This window comes from Castanea sativa, chromosome 4 (assembly GCF_040712315.1).
Source record: "Castanea sativa cultivar Marrone di Chiusa Pesio chromosome 4, ASM4071231v1".
NCBI lineage: Eukaryota > Viridiplantae > Streptophyta > Magnoliopsida > Fagales > Fagaceae > Castanea > Castanea sativa.
Genome location: NC_134016.1, coordinates 25,795,951 through 25,817,283, shown reverse-complemented (window position 1 = coordinate 25,817,283; position 21,333 = coordinate 25,795,951). Strand labels below are relative to the sequence as shown.

The 21,333-nt window shown below is 38.6% G+C and overlaps 2 protein-coding genes across 6 annotated transcripts; one reads left to right on the top strand and one right to left on the bottom strand.

Annotated features, from left to right (window-relative positions):
- Positions 1 to 4,136: 4,136 nt before the first annotated feature.
- On the bottom strand, positions 4,137 to 6,993 carry LOC142632636 (uncharacterized). The gene is made up of 4 exons (XM_075807007.1): positions 6,299 to 6,993; positions 6,057 to 6,238; positions 4,906 to 5,474; positions 4,137 to 4,817 (listed from the first exon to the last, which is right to left on the bottom strand). The coding sequence occupies exons 1-4, from the start codon at positions 6,991 to 6,993 to the stop codon at positions 4,137 to 4,139; spliced, it is 2,127 nt and encodes a 708-aa protein (XP_075663122.1).
- Positions 6,994 to 15,647: 8,654 nt separating this feature from the next.
- LOC142630729 (uncharacterized) lies at positions 15,648 to 21,080 on the top strand. Of its 5 annotated transcripts, none has more exons than XM_075804767.1 (6): positions 15,648 to 15,785; positions 16,049 to 16,192; positions 18,728 to 18,831; positions 19,619 to 19,705; positions 20,108 to 20,266; positions 20,669 to 21,080. In XM_075804767.1, the coding sequence occupies exons 1-6, from the start codon at positions 15,671 to 15,673 to the stop codon at positions 20,765 to 20,767; spliced, it is 708 nt and encodes a 235-aa protein (XP_075660882.1). In that variant the 5' UTR covers positions 15,648 to 15,670; the 3' UTR covers positions 20,768 to 21,080. The 5 variants fall into 5 exon arrangements, with proteins under 5 accessions (XP_075660882.1, XP_075660881.1, XP_075660879.1 ...); XM_075804766.1 differs by having other exon boundaries at positions 19,616 to 19,705; XM_075804764.1 differs by having other exon boundaries at positions 18,674 to 18,831.
- Positions 21,081 to 21,333: the final 253 nt, after the last annotated feature.

Below are 21,333 nucleotides of genomic sequence, written 5' to 3'. Positions count from 1 at the left end.
CACAAGATAACTTGGATTTCACATGCATGTTGAGAAGAATGTTGTACCCGGACAAGTCTAAACAGCCACCTCTTTTCAGAATCTCAAAGTGGAGAGCCTTCCCTGAAGTTGGGTCACCGTTTTGGACACAATCTTGAAGCATAGTGGCGTATGCGTGAGAGTTGAACTCTGTGCCTAGAAGCTCCGTACAAGTGCATTGCTGGGTCAATTGGGCCATTTGGGCTGAGAAATAACGTTGTGAGAAGCATATCCAAGCGTTGGATTTTTTGCAATGTGTTAAGAAATTTATACAAGGCAGAGTTCTGTAACAAAACAATCTGATCATGCACCTTGGAGATTTGGGGTTGATCTTGTGTAGGTTGATCTGGGTTTTATTTTTGGGGTATGTTCTTCATGTTCAAGATTTGTGTGAATGGAGAGAGAGACAAATACCACTTTTTGATTTTCTTTCTCTTGCATTTTTGTGCTATTTTTTGTTTTGGAGGAGAGAGACATAAAACTCGGGCAAAAATACCTATTTACCCTTGATTTTATCAGATGTGGGTTACGGATTAGTAACTGAAGGAATCACAGGTGGGTAAAGTGTCAAAATTGAAACCACGGGGAGACAAATCAAATTAAAGGCAAACCACAGGTGGATGAAGTGTAATTATCCCTAAATATATTGTGTTTTGATAGGTTAGTGGCTAAATCCGGGTTGGTTGAGATAGTTAAAGTCTGGTACTCACACCAATGAATTGCTCGTTGGCCACTGGCTTTACATTTTCTCCTTGGCAAAAAGATAATATAACAAAGGATAAAAATAACGAATTAATGAGAAAAATTATTTTCTCACGTGTATTATACGTAGGTAATTAACGAATTAAACCACTGCACCCGTCTCTCAAAGACCACGAAAATTCCTGCTTTAATTGGAAAGCTCTCTTCTCAATTTTCTGAATTTAATGGATTTGAAACAACCGGTTACCTCTGTGTGCTGCGTATAGGGTTTTATTTAAGCAAATATTACAGTTCTTCCATGAGCACCTGCGCTGTGCACATTGCATTGTTCATGGTTTCTCAAGTGTTCCAAGCTTAGTATAGAGACCTTTGATAAGCCCATAACCAATGCTAAAATGACTCTTTTGCCCTCGACTCCACCTCTCCTTAATTGGGTTCTTTCTTTCTTAGACATGTGGGCTTGGTCGACACAACAAATAGGAAGACAAAAATAAGTCGGGTACTAGCTCAATCGAAAATTCGTAATTTTTTGGCATTAAACCTTGTGGGCTTTGTTTATAAATAATATTATAAGCCCCTAGTTGTTATGTAAAAAATTCCCTAAACAAAAGGTTACTTATGTTGGAACAAGTACTCTAAAATATTGTCAAGCCTATCATCAAGGAGTGTCCGGATATTAGATTGAATTTTGGGATACCAGATCTATATTTCCACATATTGTTTTCCAAATGCCAGTAACCATATATTCCCCTTGTAGTTAATTTCTTTGATATTGCTATCAGATTACAACAGGGTGAGCCTCTCTCTCCCATCCTCTTTGTTTTAGTTATGAATGCTCGGCAAAATGATCTCAAGGGCGATTTTTTTTTTTTATAAAAAAAAACCGGACCCAAAGGCCAGGCAAATAACATAAAACTCAAAACAGATTACAGTGAGTCTCAAGTTACAAGAGGAGCTATGTCTTCAGGAGAGGATTCAATCCAAACCTGTAGCTCATTGCCAAAAACAGACTTCTTGGCAAGAAAATGGGCAACGGAATTGCCTATACGTTTTACATGAGAGAAGTTACAAGAGCGAAAATCCATCGCTACAGACAAAATGTCACTAATTTCATGGCCATATTCTGGGTTGGTTGTGTCACCAGCTAGGATGGCCTTTATAATGACCTCAGCATCACCCTCAACAGAAATTATAAAAATACTAAGTTCCTTTGCGAAGAAAAGAGCTCGCCTACATGCCAACGCTTCAACCACAGCTGGTGAAGAGGGAAGAATGACTCTTTCTGTCATGGCACCAACGACATTACCTGCATGGTCACGCACAACGGCACCCAAACCAGCCGCACCAATCCTAGAAAAGGTGGCCCCATCGAAATTGACCTTGTACAGTGGAAAGGTTAGAGAGGTCCAACGAACAAGGCACGCAGGCATCAAGGGACGGTGGACTTTACTCCCATTTGCCAACTGGAAGACATGAAGGAGCTCCTCTGCCTTCTTTCGAATCTGATTAACCTCAATGGAAGCCTTACCAACCCGAGCTGAGTTTCTTCTCGACCAGATAAGCCAGAAAATCGTTGCCATAAGATTTATATCTAGCCTGTCCCTCATCCTCAGAATCATTTCCCACAAATCAGCAAAGACCACAAACTTATACCTGAATAGTTTCATAACTACATCATTCGACTCCCAAATCAAAATGAGTGAAGCACAACTCCATAAGGCACGCACCACGTCTTCACAATCCGATATGCAGCTAGCACAAAGGACTGAACCAACAACATGTCGACGCCAAAAGTTGCAAAGAGTAGGGAGAGAGTTATGTGAGGCCCACCAAATCAGATGCTTATCTTTATGGGGAACTTTTAGGGTCCAAATGCTATTCCACATCAAATGAGAATGGTCCAGATTTGAGCAGGAAGGCAGCACCTTGCGATCGGAGTTTACAAGCAACTTATAAGCACTACGCGTTGAAAATACACCTTGAGGGGTTGGGAGCCAAACCTGCTTATCAGGAACAGCTTGGTAGCTTAAGGGGATCCCGAGGATAAGGCTTGCTTCTTGGGGGATGAATTCCTGCAATACCAACTCTACTTTCCAGGAGTGGGACTCCGCATTTATCAGATCGCTAACACTAGCACTTTGAGGGAGATTGGAAATAGGAGAAACTATTTTTGTGGCCGAAACCTTAGGCAGCCAGCTATCATTCCTAATCTGAATATTCTTCCCATCCCCGACTCTCCAAACTGAACCCAAATCAATAACATGTCGCGCTTGACAGAGGCTTTTCCATGCATAGGACCGTTTATTTGCTGAAACACAGTCCATGATGGAACAATGAGGGAAGAACTTTGCTTTGAACACCCTATGAAATAATGAGTTTTGTTGGGTACTAAGGCGCCAAACCTGCTTGGCTAGAAGGGAGTCATTGAACTTGCTCAATTCTCGAAAACCCATACCACTTTCATTCTTAGGGAGACAAAGCTTCTCCTAGCTAACCCAGTGGATCTTCCTTTGCTCACCCCTGTAGCCCCACCAGAATTTTCTAATTAATGTTTCAATCTCCTTAATCAGACCCTTAGGCAACTTAAAGCAAGACATTGTATAAGTCGGGATTGCTCGAATCACCGCCTTGATAAGTATTTCCCTCCCTGCTTGAGACAACAACTTTTCCTTCCACCCCTTTAGTTTTTTCCATATTTTTTCCTTTATATTACTGAAGGCCTTCTTTTTATGCCTACCAACAAGGGATGGCAGCCCAAGGTATTGTTTGTATGTTTGGATTGCAGGAACCCCTAAGAGAGCTTGAATATCTTGTTTGGACAGAGCAGAGGTGTTAGAACTAAAGAAAATATTTGTCTTCCCCCTATTAATGATCTGCCCCGAGGCTTGTTCGTAAAGGTGCAGGAGAGACTGAACTTTGGCACAATCCGAGGTCGTAACTCGACAAAAAACTAAGCTATCATCAGCGAAGAGTAAATGGGACACACGTGGACCGGCTGCACACAGAGACACACCCCTAATCTCCCCATCTGACTCAAGCTTCATGAGAAGGGCATGAAGGCCCTTAGTGACTAGTAAGAACAGATATGGGGAAAGGGGATCTCCTTATTGGAGACCCCTTCCTGGAGTGATAAAACCATGGGGTTGACCATTTAGCATTATTGAATATGTCACAGAACGGACACACATGGAGATGAGACGGATAAAATTTTGGCTGAAGCCTATCTTAACCATAATTCGCTCAAGAAAATTCCATTCAACCCGGTCGTAGGCTTTGCTCATGTCGAGCTTCAGAGCCATATACCCCAGTTTACCCATTCTTTTTTATTTCAGGTAGTGAAGTATCTCATGTGCAATGAGGACATTGTCAGTGATGATCCTTTCCGACATAAAAGCACTCTGGGTCTCCGATATAATCTAGGGTAGAAGAGGTTTCAAACGATTTGCAAAGACCTTTGCAATGAGTTTATACTGGACATTACTTAGACTAATGGGGCAGAAATCAGTAACCAAACGAGCGCTCTTTACTTTTGGAATAAGAGTTAAAAAAGTATGGTTAAGAGAGTTGGGGAGGATACCTGAGTTGAGGATAGAGAGCACTGCATTCGAAACCTCGGAACCCACTGTATCCCAGAATTGCTTATAGAATAACGGAGGTAAGCCATCCGGCCCTAGAGCTGTCTTTGCTTGGAGGGCAACCCTTACTTCACTTGCTTCAAAAGGTCTATCCAAGTCATCATTCATGGTTGAACTGACTCTTGGTTCAACCCCACTCAAAACCGGGTCCAGAGACAGGGGATTTGAGGAAGTAAACAAACCCGTGTAATAATTGACAAGCATGTCACCAACTCTATCTTCCTTTTCTGTCCATTCACCTGCATCATTCTCTAGGCCTGCTATAAAATTTCTCTTATTCCTTTTCGAAGACCAGCAATGGAAATATTTAGTATTTTGATCCCTATACATCAGCCAGCCTGACTTTGCTCTTTGGTTCCACATACATTCCTCCAGCTTCATCAGTTTTTCTATCTCCTCACATAGAGGCTTCAAACTGGCATGACTTCCCCCCACCATAGACAAGGCCTCAACTTTCACCAACTGCTCTTTTTTTTTGAGCCAGTAAAATGCAGACATTTCCAAAGACCTCCTTATTCCAAGTACTCAAAAGAGATTGACAATTACTAACCTTCAATAGAACGTTCTCCATAGGACCATTAGTTAAGCCCATATCCCAGGCAGATTGAACTACTCCCTTACAACTTGCATCTTTTAGCCACATAGCCTCGAACCTGAAGGGTTTGTTAGGCCTAAAAAAATGCCTCTGAACATCATCAGAACATAACCAGATCGGACAGTGGTCCGAGGATGAACCCGACAAATGATGTAGCCGTGCCGTTGGGAATTTTAGCATCCAATCAGCGGAGGCCACCGCCCGGTCTAATCTGACCCAAGTAACTGGACCATCATACCGCCTGTTACACCAAGTGAACGGTAAACCCGAGAAACCCAAATCCTTTAACCCACAAACGTCCAAACAATCTCTAAAACCTTGCATTTGACTTTCAGGCCGAATACACCCTCCAGACTTCTCCTGAATTCTCGTAATCTCGATAAAATCTTCGATACAAACCCACAGCATACTAAATTGGGACCCGAGGTGGCGCGAGACAGTCCAAGAGTCTTCCCGGTTAGCAACTTCAGGGGAACCATAGAACCCCGTAAAGCGCCAGGCATCATCGACTCTTGGATTCACCACTGCATCGGATGTGGAGGTCAAGCTCGTTTGACCAAAACAGAGCCAGCCCACCACTGAGGTTTCTCCGAGGGACGATGAAGAGGTTATCAAAACCTAGACGACATCGAATTCTTTCCAAATAAGTATTCTTCTTCTTGGTCTCCATCAGAAAAACTACCTTGGGAGCTTTTGCTTTCACCAAATCGGAAAGCTCTCGAACTCACCATGGGTTCCCAAGCCCACAGCAATTCCAACTCAAGCAATTAATGATGGATGGCGGGGCTGAGTTCCAGCCACCACCATTGAGTTGCCGTTTCCAAGGACGACATGTTCTGCTTCACGAAAGACACTTCTTCTTTTAGGGAGTGGGATATCTAAGACCTCTGGTAAGGGCCGTTTTCGTGAAGGTTTTAGGGAGAGAGCTATTTTAGGAGAGGATTGGGGCTCTTTTTTATTTCTGACTTTTATCCTAGATATTCTAGGCTTAGATTCCCTTTCTTGCCCAAAACCGTTTGTAATATCTTGGAGGGGAAAACTTGTGGTCGGTTTCGAAGGGCCTAAAGGGGGGTTTGGGTGGGAAATTTTAGTAGGCCCAGCATTACCTGGATGTTCCTTAGAGGGATCTTGTTGTGGGCCGCTATTTGCCAAGTTTCTCACTTCTGATATGGGCCGGCCCAAGCCCACTTCTGCACTCACTGGACAACAAGAACTAGTACTCATACTTCTCAACTCAGCCTTCACACCCTTATCAACACTTATCTCCTCCGTGACATCATCAAACTTTCTAAGCTCTCGATCGATGTCATCCAGTTTATTTTGGAAAAGATCGCTACTCCTACACTACCTCGTAATCTTCGCTTTATCCTTTGGCTCATTTCCCATTGGGTTCCCACCTGCCGCCACGCCTAGAGATATGGGACTATTACCGACTGTTTGCGCTTCCTTAAGGGAGAAGTCACTGAGCTGATTTGACACACTTGGAGACGCCTCACATCCAACTGGTCCGGTTTTTGGGGGGAGATCTACCTCATTAATGACAGGATCATGGAGGTCCATTTTCGAGTCGGGCTCAGTCATCGAGGGATGGTGGAGGATCGAAGCACCTGTCGCTGCAACAGATCCAACACCCAATTTTGCCAAATTTCTTGGCCTGGAATTGTCAACGTTATCGAAGAACCCCGGAACGGAGACAACAGGTTTGTTATAGACTCTATACGAAGGAGCACGCAAAGAACTATTGAATTGATGCTGGTCGGGTGAGAGGGTTCCCTTGCTTTTTATCCACAACACACAGTCCTTGTAGTTGTGATCTAAACAACCACACCAATAACAGATATTAGGGAGACATTCATATTTGAATCTTACCCAACTTTTCTCTCTGTTTTCTAGAGTAATTAGACGGCCTCGACACTGAGGGAGGGAGATATCCAACACAACCTTTACTCTCATAAAGCTTCCACCTTCCTCATCCGCACCATCAATTGTGCGACACACCTTGCCCACAGATTCACAAATCGACTCAGTAACTGATTTATTCATGAATCTTATAGGTATGTCATGGACTTGAACCCAGAACGAAGCCTCGTTGAACGGAATCTCCTGGATTGGCCATCACCCTCATATTTCTTCATAACAACTAGGTGCTTATCAAAGCACCACGGTTCACTCTGAAGAACGCGATCAACATCAACCCCGTTTTGGAAGAAAAATAAAACCATGTGATTTTCAAGATTTCGGATTTTAAACCCAATAGTAGAGCGCCAAAGCTGCCTGAAAGTCCTACCCACTGCCTCCATATTTAAGGCACATTTTGTCAAGAACTTAGCTGCGAGGATAAAGTCAGAGGAACGAGATTGGTTTTTTAGCAAAAAATTTGATCCTTCTCTATCATGAAGAGAGAGGTTTTTCCAGTTTGTGGTTAAGTCCTCCATTGGAGGTAACAGACGAGAAAGAAAGAGACTGTTTCCCTAAACGCCCTGGAAAAATAGAAACCCACTAGCTCCAAGAGACAAACTTGTTGCCTCTAGAGTAACAGACCACCTCCGAGAAGAGGGACAAGACTATTCTACTGCCTAAGGGAAGATTGAGAAAACTCAATCTTTCTTAGCGAACAGAGAAACCGAGTAAAAACTTAAGTACTTAAAGATCGATCTCAAGGGCGATTGAAACTAGAATGAAACCAGAAAGCTTGAAATGACTTAATCCTTAACCAATACAAAGGGAAACATTTGTTGATATCACATATGTTGTTTATTAGCTGTGTTACTCTCATCTTTTGTGATGTAAATTTTGATCCAATCAAATGCTTGAGGAGGTGTATTCTAAGTTGCTTTAATAAAGTAGTTTCAGGTAATAGGGTGAATCTAAGCAAATCCAAACTAGTACCTGTTGGAGGCTTAAAGGACCCAAAAACATTGGCTAATTTTCTGGGTTGTATTGTAAACTCATCAAACTTTCAAGGAAATACTTGGAATTACCTTTGGAGCACATTTTAGGGCAAAGGAGATATGAGATGGAATTCTAAAAGGAATGGAAAAGCGTTAGAGAATTCACATTGGGTCTTGTATATGACATATGTTAGTAATATTTAGCATCAGAGCTTTAAAACCTCTCATTACCCGGTCTGGCAAAATCTTACTATTGCAAAAAATTTGCAATTGTGCTACAATGTGCTCCTAAATGTAGGATGGCACTGTAGTATAATTCTAAACCAAAATATATTATTTAAATCCCTTTTCACATTTTTTTTCTCTCTCCTTTCAATCCCGTTTTTCAACTCTTCTCTCTCTCTCTCTCTCTCTCTCTCTCTCTCTCTCAGAGTTCATCGCCCCTCTCTCCGATGACCCTTTCTCTCCCCGTGCCTCTCACTACCGATGACCTTTTCTATTTGATGGCACTGCCGATGATCCTTTCTCTCCCTATGCCTTTCACTAGCCACTGTCCCTCTACCCATTTTCTCATCACTCCCTCTCTCACAGCATGGTTGTGGGTTTGCTAATCAGATTTTTTGGGCAAGATCAACGTGGTCAAGGGGATGAGGATTGCTAATCGGATTTTGGTGGGTTTGCTTGGTGGGTTTGGGGCCGAGGATCGTGGTGTATCGGTGTGGTGGGCCGTGGGATTTTATCGGTGGAGACTGGTGAGTTCTTGTGGGTTTCAGGCGATAGAGATCGGTGAGTTCTTGTGGGTTTCTAACAGTGGAGATCAATATGGGTTTCTGGGTTTCTAGATCGACAAGTTGTTTTGTGGGTTTCTGGATCAGGGGAGGGCTTTTGGGTTTGGTTGTTGTGTGTGTGTGTGTTTTTTTTTTCTCTTGGTGGCGTGGTGGAGGTTTCTGGCGGTGGCCAGTGGTTTGCTGGGATATGAGTGGTGGTGGCAGTGTGGTGTTGTGGTTGTTTGGTGGTTTTTTGAATGGGTTTTGGTGGTTGGCATGGACTATTGTGGTTGTGGTGGTGGTTGTTGGTCGATGGCCGATGGTTTTTTGGGATGTGAGTGGCGGTGGCAGTGATGTTGTGGTTGCCGGTTGCTTAGAGCAAGAGTGGAAGAGGAAGATTGAGAGAAATAGTAAAAAAAGAATATTTAAATAAAGTTGCAAAGAAAAAAAAATAGAGTTTGGGATGTTGTGAATATTGCAAAATGGAATGGTATACATGATAAATTAGTTTTTAAAATGGTAAAATAGAACTTGTTTTGCAAACCGGGTGTGTAAAGGAGGGTGTCTCACTTTGATTAGTAATATGCTCTGTAATTTTTTTTTAATTGTATGTTTTAATATTTGTTTGTTTTTAGAAGATCTTTAATAATTAAATTAAATTTGAGTTTTTCTCCAAAAAAAAAAAATTGAGTCTTACCTTTCATGTTTAGCTATGAGATTTAATGTAAGTCTTGCATCGTTGTACAACGCACTTTTGCAATGTTGCGCACTAGAAATACATCAATATTATAGACATAGTTTACTCTAAGTGGATTAATAATATTAACACAATTTATTCTAATTCTAACCCATTACAAGTATCTCAAAATTTTAAAATATGGTCTCATTAAAAAACAATTCCCAAATGCTTCAAGAAATTGTAAAATTAGTTTCATTGTGTAAATCAAAAAAAATTTTTAATTCAATATTTACCATGAAGGAAGGAAGATTTAATTCAGTTACAAAACTCTTGGCTATTTAATTCAAAATTAGTTTAATCATTTTAAAAGTTTCTTTTGATAAATAGAAATTAAAACTAGATGTCAAAAAGGTTATGCGTAATGGTGGGTTCCAGTTAGTTTAATTGGTAAAGTCTCTAGTGATTGAATAAGAGACCTGGGGTTCAATCCCCTCTTGCACAAAAAACCGATTGGTGTCTTAATCTGATGTTAAAGAGTTATCATTAGGAGAAAACATCATAGGTTGAAACTCTCTATAAAAAAAAAAAAAGGCTATGTGTAATGGTTTTTTTCTTCTAAGGCCCCCCTCCCTCCAACGTCCCCACTTTTCTTTTCTTTTTTTCCTCCTATTGGTTTTCTTAATTCGAAACACGAGGAATTTGAGACTAGATAGAAGAAGAACTGGAACTTGTAGGCGATTCTCGAAAAGTTAATGTCTTTTCAAAATATATGTTTAAAAAAAAAACGCCTGAGGTGAGTTTGGTTTTCTAGAAGAAAAAACCCTTTACACGTATTTCTCACACAAAACATTCACCCTAAAGCAAATTCCATAGGAACTTAAAGAAAACTTACCAGTAGAATTAGCTACAACATTATAATTCCTCTTAACCCAACTAAAGAAGCATCTAGAAAAGGACTTAACCAAGCACAGAATGTTGTCAGTCATGTTGTTAATGGACCAGTTGTGATGGGCCTTTTTGTTATGTTGGGTTGGGTTACCTCCTGCTGTACTAGGCTCAAAGGTTCTAAATTAGGGAGTTGGAACCGGTCCAATTGCAACCCATCTTGGTTCGGCTTGTGCACAAACTATGCCCCGTTTGTTAAAACTTTGATCACATGTCCATGATAGGTAAAGCTGCTATGGGAAAGTTATGACAGGCAGATATAATAAAGATAACAAAGGAAATGAGTTCACTATTTAGATAGAATAAATAAAGGGGAGTAACAAAAGACACCCTATACATAAAACAGCAGAACTAAGTAGGGAGGGAATAGTAATGGGTTTATTGAATCAAAGAGGGGAATATCAGTCTGCCATGCCAAACTACATTACAAGGCCGAAACTAAGAAGGGAATCATTTCCTCAACACAAATAATCTCCCTCAAAAAGAGATTAATTGCTTTGAGGGAACGGGGTTAAATGGCTTGTGCCTAGAAGAATCTTTTTGCCTTTAGCAGAGAACAGGGCCTTAGAGGGAGAGAGGGGATCAACCTATTTGGTGCATGCCTGTCATTCTATGCTCTCTATTTTTTTTTTCCTTTCTAATTCTTCTTTTCTTTTCTTTTCATTTTCCTTTTCAGTGCTTGCTTCTTTATTGTGATTCTTTCTTGAGGTTACTATGACTGTGTTTGTCGCCCCTTTGCTGTGCATAGCAAGGGTCCCTTATATAACGTCTGCCGCGGGTGACTTTTACTATTTTAGCCCACCTTTGTCTGGTGTGGGTGTCCTTGCCGACCATTACTGGTTAGTCAGTTACCCAACCAGCATCACTTACCTGTGCTGGTTGTGCCACTCCATATCACTAGATAAAAATGACTATTTTGTTTGTTTGCTTGCCATGGCATAATTACCTGCTACGGTGTGGGTGCTCTCTCTCTCTCCATCCCTCATGGCATACACCTAGTGATTCCAACTCATCCTTACGTCTTTTGGGCGGTATATCATCTCAGCAAGACATTTCCCCTAAAAGAACCTAAGCAGGAACCGCATAATAGATTTTTCCCTCTCCCCACCGCCAGACTATGTCCTCTTACCTCTAACCCATGATCCACCACTTCCTATATTGGCTGGGTACAGGCTAGTGATGTCTGGGCTTTGCGTGTGCGTCACTTCTGTGTTCATCCAAAACCTGCCTGCTGCTCACGCGTTCGCCGTGGTCTGGAGGCTCTTCTGCATATTCTATCGTCCATCCTTGACTTCTTATGGCATGAGTTGTTTTCTGATTTCCCATTCTTTATGGTTTGCTCCCTTCAGCCCACTCTTTTGCTCCTTCCTACAATCTTGCTACTATTTCCTGCCGCATCACTTTGCTATTTCTACTGTAATGTCATTTGACTCAAGCCTGGTGGGCCTCTTTAGGCCTGCTGATTATTCTTTTTTTAATGACTCAGTATGATCATTGGGCTTTTTACTACATTACTTGCGGGCTCGTGTGTCCCGTTTATTTCCTTTTGGGCATCCCTGACCCAATTACTCTATCATTCATCCTTGGGGCTTATGAACTTTCCATTAACCCCTTACTTTCTTTACTTGCATTACTTTGGGCTTACTATGGCCCGTTCTCACTTTTCTACATCATATACTGCCCATGGGTTTGCTACTTCTCTCTTTTCGGGCTTTTTTAGGTCTGTTTGCTTCCTCAAAGTCCATTTGTTTGTTTTATGGACCTATAACCCATTAATCCTGTCATTTGGGCTTAATGGTTTTTCTATCCAATTACTAACTCTTTTATGTCCATGTTGCTAGGCTTTTCTTTCTATTGGGCTTCTCAAAATGAACATCAACACCAGTCAACAGAAAGAGCCTTTGATGATAGGCAATCATAACAAATTTTAGCATCTCCTTAAAAAATGACCTGACTCCAAGGCTCTCTTTTAGTAAGCTAGACATCCTAGAAAATGGTTACTGCTTTAGGTTAGGGGAAGGGGGGGCAAATATTGTGCATTTTGGTCTATATCTTAATCACCTAGTCACTGTGGTTATGAGCAATTGTTGCTAGAGCAACCTTGGAATCTAATAAAGCAGCATCTTGACCTAGTCTAGTGGAAGGGGGACCTAAACCGCTTAGGGTGGGGTTGGGGGTTGGGATGCAACAGGAGCTACTAATATTGAAACTTCAAGGGTTTGTTATGAACTTGGCGAATGGAGCTATGAATGTCAATTGGACCACCATGATGAAGGACATGATTATGCAAACACCAAATTTCATCCAATGTAAAAACCATATTTAGGGAGACCAACCATTTATCACTTTTGGGAACAACGATTTGGGTGGTTCCAATACTAACTTGACAATGTCTTCATTGGATGCAATATGAGCTTTATCAGCTCAAAATCCCTAACAAGGGGAGTGTCAAAATGGCTCTAGCAATGGTGCATTTGAAGAAGATATGATAGGTGATTTCTATCTCTTCACCACAAAGAACACAACTAGAGTCTGTGACTTCTAATCTTCTCAACATATTTTCACCTATTCTCCATAAAACATCTTGATCCTTTTTGGGGCATTTAGCTTCCATAGCTTCTTCCATGGTGTTTGAGAGAATAGGGTACTGGCATGCTGCATGATTGTGCGATAAATTGATTTGAAAGAGAAAGCCCCTTTGAATCTAGCACCTAAAAACACTTTTTTTTTCTTTGGGTTTGAATGGTAGAGGAATTGAGAGTATGGCCTATGCAAACTCTGGGTCAAATAATTCTTAGATAAGAGAAACTTTCCAAACTTGTATATCACCATTTATGAGTTGTGATAACCGTAAGAAAAAGCTAAGTGAAACACTACACTCCTGGCTTAGGTATGAAGCATTGGAACCAAGGAACCTAGAAGCCTTTCTAGACATTGATTGAAACTTCATCACCTATGAGATAGCAAGTTCTTCTTAAAATAATGACCTTGGTTCTTTCAATTGCTCCAAGGGGGGGGGGGGGGTGAGGTAGACTTAGGTGGGTTTTTGTATAACCAATATTGCCCAACTTTGTATTTGGCACTAAGAATTTGCATGCACAAACTATCTCTCTTAGACATGACCATCTAGGCTAGCTTGGCTAATTGAACATTTGTTGAAATCCATTGCTTTTATAAATCCCCATGTCATATATACATATCATTTCCATTTTTAACTTGTATTATTTGATTTTTTTTCAACAAAATTTGGGCTTTAATTTCCCCCCTTTTGTTGTGGGAGAAAAAGCCTAGGACCTTTTTTTGCGGCAAAAATGCAAACCACAACCTCTAAGTTTGACCAAAATTCATTTCAGGTTTTTAACTTCACTTTTGTCCAATTGAGTCCTCTAACTTTTAATTTTATTCAATTAAGAATTTCCATCACTTTTCATCCAAATTACTCCATTAACTTAGATTATTTTTTTCTTAATTCCAAAAACCTCAAAAAAAATGTGTTAAATAAAACTAAAAATTTCCAAATTAAACATTTTCACATGTGAAGAAAAAAAATTGTTCATACTACATACTAATAAACCCATCCAAAAAAACAAAATCAACAAAAATTCAACCAACATTGTCTATAAGTTTCTCACAACCAAAGCATCTGATCCATAAATATCCAAAGTTAAAAACTTCAAAATCAACCTTAAACCAACCAATAGCGAAAAAATACAAGAACCCAAATTAACGAAAACCCTCAACTCACAATTCCAGACCAAACCCAATTCCAAAAAACCTAAAACATAAACCCACAATTCAAATTCAAACTCAAAACTTAGATAGCTCCAAACTGCCATGGATAGCCACTGCAAGCTACCACTAAGATGGCCTTCTCTCTCTCTCTCTCTCTCTCTCTCTCTCTCTCTCTCTCTCTCTCTCTCTCTCTCTCTCTCTCTCCTTGTAGCCCACTACTTCTCCCCCTAAACTGTGAACTTTATAGCTTCCTCTTTAATAGTCTTCAACCCACGTTCCCCAAGGTCCCCCTCTAGGCATTGATTTGAGTTGTGAGTGGAAAGTGAGTCGTAGAAAGAGCGAGATTGAGTTAGGGTGAAGAACCAGATCGGTTGGAGTTGAGTTTAAAGAGGGGTCAATTACTCGTGGCGGAGACGACCAAAGGAGTGCATGTGATTGAGACCCACGGCCATGGATCCTCTTTGGGTGTGAGAAGGATAGAACTTAAAAGATACAAAATTAATTTCAAACTTTCCGAGAGAGAGAGATTTTTCAATTTAGGTTTTAGAGAAAAGAAAATCGATTTTTTTATTAAATTTTTTTCCAAAAATATTAATTTTGTTAATTTAAAAAGTTTAAAAAATACCAAGACTAAGACAATAAATTTGAAACTTAAAAAACTCAATTGAACAAAAGTATAATTAGGAACTTGAAACGAATTGTATTCAAACTTTTAGAGAGTATGTTTTGCATCCCCCAAAACTCGAATTTTTTTTCCAAATAACATTAAATATCAAAAAATTTAGTTAGTTGTCACGTTTCAAAACAATGTTGAAAACTAGCATCTTGAGCGTCTAAAACTTGAGTTTCAAGATAAAACTCGAGTTTTTAAGTCTCGATTTGTAAGTAGTGGTAGCTGATGTGGAAGAAAAATTTACGTGGAACTTCACATGGAACTCGAGTTTGTAAGACTCGAGTTTGTAATACTTCCTCTTCCTCGCATTCTTTTGAGTCAGAACCAGCGTTCTTCTTTGAGCAGATCTGACCAGATCGTCCAATCAGCCACCCAGCGTTCAATCGTCCAATCGGAGCTCCAGCGTCGTCCAATCGTTCAATCTGCTCTTCCTCTGTTCTTTATCTTTGTTCTTCGTTGTCAGATAGTTCCTCATTCGTCGTTAGATCGTTCTTCCTGTCGTCAGATCTTTTTGGCTTTCTTCTTCTTCTTCTTCTTCTTCATCTTCGTTCTGTTCTTCTTCTACTTGGCTTCATCTTCGTTCTGTTCTTGTTTGATTTTCGATTGGTTCGAGCTTCATCTTCTTCTACTGGGTTTTTCTTCTACTGGGTTCTTGTTCTATTCTCTTCTTCAACGTTTGTCTCTCTGTGAAACTCGAGTCTTACAGACTCAATTTTCACGTCTTTCACTAAGAAAATCGAGTCTGTAAAACTCGATTTTGATTTGGTGGAACTCGAGTCTTACAGACTCGAAATCTATGTGGCATTGCCTGTCCAAGTCATGTACAAAGCGAGTCTTTGGGACTTGAGTTTTAGAATGAAACTCGTGTTTCTAAAACTCGAGATGCTAGTTTGTTAATACATTTCAGATGTAACTTACCATATTGCTTTCCTTTACTATGCTAGAAGCAACATATCCTCCCAAAACCCCCCTGTTTTTTTTTTTTTTTTTGGGGGTCCATGGGACCCTTAGGTGGCCTCACTAATCCAAACAAATGATATTTTTTACAAGTGAGCCTGCCTGTTACCTCTCATTTGCAAGAACTCAACACATTTTATCCATTAACGGTCGCCACTCCCATATAGCTCCCGCTACTGCCAACCAACCAAGTATTACTTCTTCTTATCTTCCTTGTATCGCAAAATTACGTTTCTTTTCTTGAAATTAGATTTGGGTATTGCTTTGCTTTGCTTGTCTGATAGAAGCTTTGGGCTTGCCTAAAATGTTCAACAACTAAAATGAGTGTTTTAGCTTCTGGGCCATGCTTGTGCTTTTGCTTTATATACAGAACCATTCCTTGTGAAGCAATTAACTTTTTAAGTTTATTCTTCCACTTCGTTTAACTTGGTTTGTGTGTGTGTATTATGTGAAGAATATACAGCAGGAATGGCTAGTCTTCCCCATGGAAATATGAATTGCAGCATTTTATGCAAAAGAGAAGCGGTTTCCTTCGTGGGTTTGCCTGCTTTTCCATTTTTGCGGCCAAGGGCGAGAGCTTTTGAAGGTTTAGTGAGAGGTCAGTCGGTGATTTCTTTGCTTTACTTGAATTTTTGTCTTAAGAAGAAGTTGGGCTTACTCACTCGGATTCTTTGCTTTTGAAAGTAAACAATTTCATGTACTGGATTGTGATAGTTTTTGTTGAGGTTAATGATTTGTTTTCCTGTGTAAGGAAGTGTTTTTGGAATATTTGTGACTTGAGGATTATCTGTTGTGTATTAGCTAGCTTGTGTCTTTTTCTTTGATTAATTGCTTTTACCTGGAAGATGGAAACATAAGCTGAAAGGTTAAAATAATTGAATGAAGATCAGGCCTAATTTAAGAATTTTGAAGAAATATATATATACATACACACACACATATATATATAAACACGTATTTTGCTCCTTTTAATCCCTCGTATGGTCAAGATTTACGAAGTAAATATTCAAGGCAGAACTAGTCAAGTTACAATTGAGGCTTCTTTTAATCAATTATAACGCCAAGATCCTCCTAGTTAACATCCAATGTGAGGAAACAGGCCCACACAAGACACAATCCTCTAATCCAATCTAATATCTAATTCATTTGGGTACTGTTTGTCATCTTCTTTACTTATCATATGTGTACATGATTGGAATCATTTCTCCAATCCATAAACATTGCAACATATTTACTAAAATGGAGATTATTTCTCTACATTTAGACATATCTTGGATAATATTGTTTGGAGAGAAAGTAATGCATGCACTTTTAAGGGATGTAAATTACTGGCTTTAAGGTTGAAACTGTTGTTCTTGAGGTCTCTCTATGAGTGGATGGCAGATGCTTCTTCATTTTCTTTTTTCAATTTGTTGGAATTTCTTGAATTATGAAATTTAGGCACTGGATTGCTTTTGGGTGTTTCTCTTGCATGCATCCCATGTGCTAGAATTGTGACCCTTATTGCACTTTGAAAAAAAATTATTACTTATAAAAAAGAAATGACTCACATCTATCCTTTTGTTGAAGTTTTGCATTATCTCATGCAAGTTATTAGCCTTATGTGTCTGTGAATTATTTCAGAAGAGGAACTTTTGCTGATTGAATGTGGTTGATGTAGAAAACACAGATCCTTTTTTGAAAGTGAAGAATCACAATATTATGGGTTTTTGATTTTTCACAGAACATAAAATACAGAGCCATATAACAGGTGTCACCAATGATATTTGGATCTCTCATTCATTAGTAGAGTGCTCCATAAAACTCAGATTGACCGGGTTTCTAGAATTAAAATTGAGGCATTTTTGTGTACTACTTGAAAATTTTATCATGAAACTAAGCCTGTCCAGTGATCTTTCTCACCACATAAATTTCTTTCCGACATCCAATAAGATTAAGACTTGTATCAGCTTATCTTTATATTTGATGTTCTGCTGAATTACTAGTTATCTTCTAGGATGTGTTTGGAACATATAATCAGACATCCACCACGACAAAGGTAAATACACAAATAGAAATCACTGCTAGTGCATGCATGTTTGTCCATATATATATATATATATATATATATATATATATATATATATATATATATATATATATATATATATATATATATATATATATTCTCAACGTTTCAGTCTTTACTTATCGTGAATACTATGTCCCCATTCATGCCATTAAACAAATGGTTTGTTGAATGGTTAATCAGGACATTTCCTTGGGTGCCTGAAGTGTTCTTTTTTTGGGGAGGCTCTCCTATAATTTATTAAAATTTGCTTAAAAATAAGTCTTTGCCCGCGGCTGCCCGGGGGGGGGGGGGGGGGGGAGTGGTTAAAAAGAGGCCCAGATTCACTGGTGCTTTTATTGTCCTTTCCTGTTTTGAGATTAGTGCTGACTGTTTTCTCACAGAGTTTTCAAGTTCTGCAACCTTAGATACATTAGAAATTCATTTTGATGGTCATCCTATGCTCACAAATTATGATATCTTGCCAATAAATGGGTATAACAGGAGGAAAAAAAGATAGTAATGAATTAGCCAGGCTCAGGCAGTATTCCTTTTCTATCTATAAATTGTGCAGGTATCTCATACTGTTTGTTGCCTTTCATTTAATTGTGATTGATCCCTACTCCAATTACCTGAATGTATTCTTTTGATTCTTGAGTCTAGAGGTCATTGTCTAAAAGGCTTGACTTTCTGATTCCATTTTATGTTCCAAAGAATAATAATACTTTTTTAGTCTAGCTGTTTGTAATTAACAAGTCTACCAAATAAAAACAGATTAAACAATGTTTTGACTTGTGACTTCCAAATGTTCTTGCTAGACCTCTGCTGACTCTACCAGAGGTTTAAAATTAACATTTTTCTAGTGTATCTACTACTTTTTCAAATACTAGTTTGTGTGTAAAAGAGAGCTTAATGTTTTATACAAAAAGCTTTCTTGATGTTAACTATTAAGGATTTGTAAATAAGATTTCATTGGTTATAAAGACCATGTCATGTATCTGATAATGCTACATCTCTTATTGAATTTTTAAGGAAGACTTAATCGAAGCTTATATAAAAAGGAAACTTCTCTTTTTCTTGGAAAAGGATCCAACCACATGTTGTCAAAGAAGTTGATCTTTTCCATCCCTAGAAGTAGCACTGCTTCAAACTCCAGTGGTAATGGCAATGACTCCTCTGATCAGGCCAAGGTATGTATGAGCAACCACTAGTGATGAGCTTCTCATTATATCATTTTTCAATAAAATGCATGAAGTTATCTGCTAGCCTGTGTTTTAAGCATGAACTAAACTTCTTTGAGATATATTTAATGGTATTATAGTCTTTATATGTGTGATGCTTCTTCTGTAAGCTTTACTCATTTAATTCCATAGTTGTTGGGCATATCTCATACCATTTGTTAAACCAAAATATTACTCAAAAATAACAGAAAAAGATTATAAAAGTAGAAAAAGATAGGAAATAGATGTTACACTTCAAAACTAGTTCAGCATCAACTGTGATCATTTTGTCAGCTTTCTTCTTCTTTAGTCACAAATTAATTTAAAAGAATTTGATTGATGGGTGGTCTCTTTGGTTTGCTGATAGATACTGCCTAGTAGCACACCTCCTATGCTCTGCCCATGGCTTTGTTGAATGCTATAGAGTTTCTTTGGGTTCCTTAAGTGATAACAAAGCATAACTAGAGCAGTAGACTTTAACACAGACACAAGCAGGAGAGATGGAGAGCTATAGGTTTGGGAAAAGGAAGATTTTTACTTGTCCTCATCTGGTTTGTATAAGAGTGTTGCTATTCCAAATGGATAGGTGCTTTAAGTGAAAATTAAAGTAATGAATTTTGTGTTCTGAATTTTTTTTAATTTGGATGTTGTTACCTGACTCGCTGCAGTCCAAGTAAAAATATAGATAAATAAAAAAAAAAAGAGAAAAAGGAATTAAGATATTATGCTTCATAATTTTTTCTTATTTCTACAGCAGAAACCTTTTGGTTACACGAGGAAGGATGTTTTACTGATAGGAGTTGGGGTTACTGTCATCGGCGTTGGCTTGAAAACTGGATTGGAGGTACCTGGCTTCATTTTTGTAGTCATTCTAACTCTTTGTTACCCTTGAATCCTTAATGTCTGTTTCTTTTTTTTTTATAGGTTGTTTCTGTTTATTTTTACACTGCTTATGGGAAATGGAATAGAAAAAATATTGTTAGATTTATTTTAACAGCGCCAGACAAAACACTTACTTAAAATAAAAATAAAAGTCTATAATTGATGCCAGTAAAATAATTTCAGCATATATATATTAAGGAATGTAGAAGAAGTATCACCTTCTTTTCATGATTATGCCTGCCCAGGATTTTTTTTTTATTTTTGTATATTGAATTGGATGGTTTCAGTTATATATATCATGCATGAAGGTTTTTTTATTGGTAGTCCAGCCTTGTAATTGTTCTATTTATGTTGTCATGTGCAGTTTGTAGGTGTTGATCCTCTACAAGCTGGAAATGTAGTTCAGCTGGTACTGGTTTTGGGTCTAACAGTTGGTTGGATCTCAACATATATATTTAGAGTTTCAAACAAAGAAATGACATATGCTCAACAATTACGAGACTATGAAAACAAAGTCATGGAGGTATAATTGAAAAGAGTCCCATCATGTCTGTCTTTACATCAGAGCATAAGTGCATTATTTACGACTATGCTGATCCTCTTTCAATATTATGGGAAAACTTTTTGCCCATTAATTTTGGAACTTACACTCAAGTGGATAGATATAGCAGCTCCATTTAGCTCCTGATACCTTCAAAAGTAATTTTATAACTATTGAACTAATTGATCAACTGCTGAGCCATCAGCATAATTCATTTCTATTCTCGCTTTTCTTCTTCTTCGTCTTTTTATTCTTTCTTATTGGTTTTTTTACCACTGACCTAAATGGATCCTTGCACAATGACTGCTTTGTAAACATGCTATTTAGAGTTATTTGCCAATATATTTTCCTAATACTGGGTTGGGGCCTAATGCTAATCTGCAGAAGCGGCTAGAGGGCCTGACAGAAGCAGAGCTAGAAGCATTGCTTGAACAAGTTGAGGAAGAGAAGAGACGCCTAGCTAGTGGTGACCAGGTTAATTAAGTACCTTGTCATCAGTAGCCTTAAAAACATTACAACAGTAATTGATATACAACTCTCTATGTATATACAGTAGGTTAGTTCACAGAAAATTTTTGTGAAGTTGGCCTTATTTGTACTCGCGGAAAGGCAGCAGGATGATAATGCAAAAAACATGTTTACTAATGCAAATGTTTGTAATTTTCCAGATACAGGAAACCCAAACCATTACAGTAGTTAAATGTAGTTTACCAAGGTTTGAAAGGGCCATCAGAGAAGATTATGGACGAAACTTATGTTCATAGAATCAAAAAAAGATTTCATCTTTCATGCATCATTATAGCAATTTGAAGCATAAGTATCTGTCTTCGAATCCTTGCACCAATATACTTCTAAACCAAGCTTGTTTTTTTATAAAACATGATATTTGTAAATGATACATATAATACTTTTTACGCTCAATTTGTTGCAACTTCAAAGAAAAAAACTGTGAAGAATTTCTTGTTTTATAGAAGTTATTCTTGTTAAATATTAGCAATGATACACCATGTTAAATGAAACGAAAGTGAAAGCATAAAGTATAAAACGCA

What these genes read in the sequence shown, in the direction of transcription:
- LOC142630729 (XM_075804763.1), top strand. Translation starts at nt 15,671, where the DNA reads ATGATATTTTTTACAAGTGAGCCTGCCTGTTACCTCTCATTTGCAAGA. An exon ending in TTTTGAAGGTTTAGTGAGAG is followed by an intron (nt 16,193 to 18,673) that starts GTCAGTCGGTGA and finishes TGAATTTTTAAG; the next exon opens with GAAGACTTAATCGAAGCTTA. An exon ending in ACTCCTCTGATCAGGCCAAG is followed by an intron (nt 18,832 to 19,615) that starts GTATGTATGAGC and finishes TTATTTCTACAG; the next exon opens with CAGAAACCTTTTGGTTACAC.
- LOC142632636 (XM_075807007.1), bottom strand. Translation starts at nt 6,993, where the DNA reads ATGAATAAATCAGTTACTGAGTCGATTTGTGAATCTGTGGGCAAGGTG. An exon ending in GATAAAGCGAAGATTACGAG is followed by an intron (nt 6,239 to 6,298) that starts GTAGTGTAGGAG and finishes TCGAGAGCTTAG; the next exon opens with AAAGTTTGATGATGTCACGG. An exon ending in TCCCTCTAAGGAACATCCAG is followed by an intron (nt 5,475 to 6,056) that starts GTAATGCTGGGC and finishes CATCCGATGCAG; the next exon opens with TGGTGAATCCAAGAGTCGAT.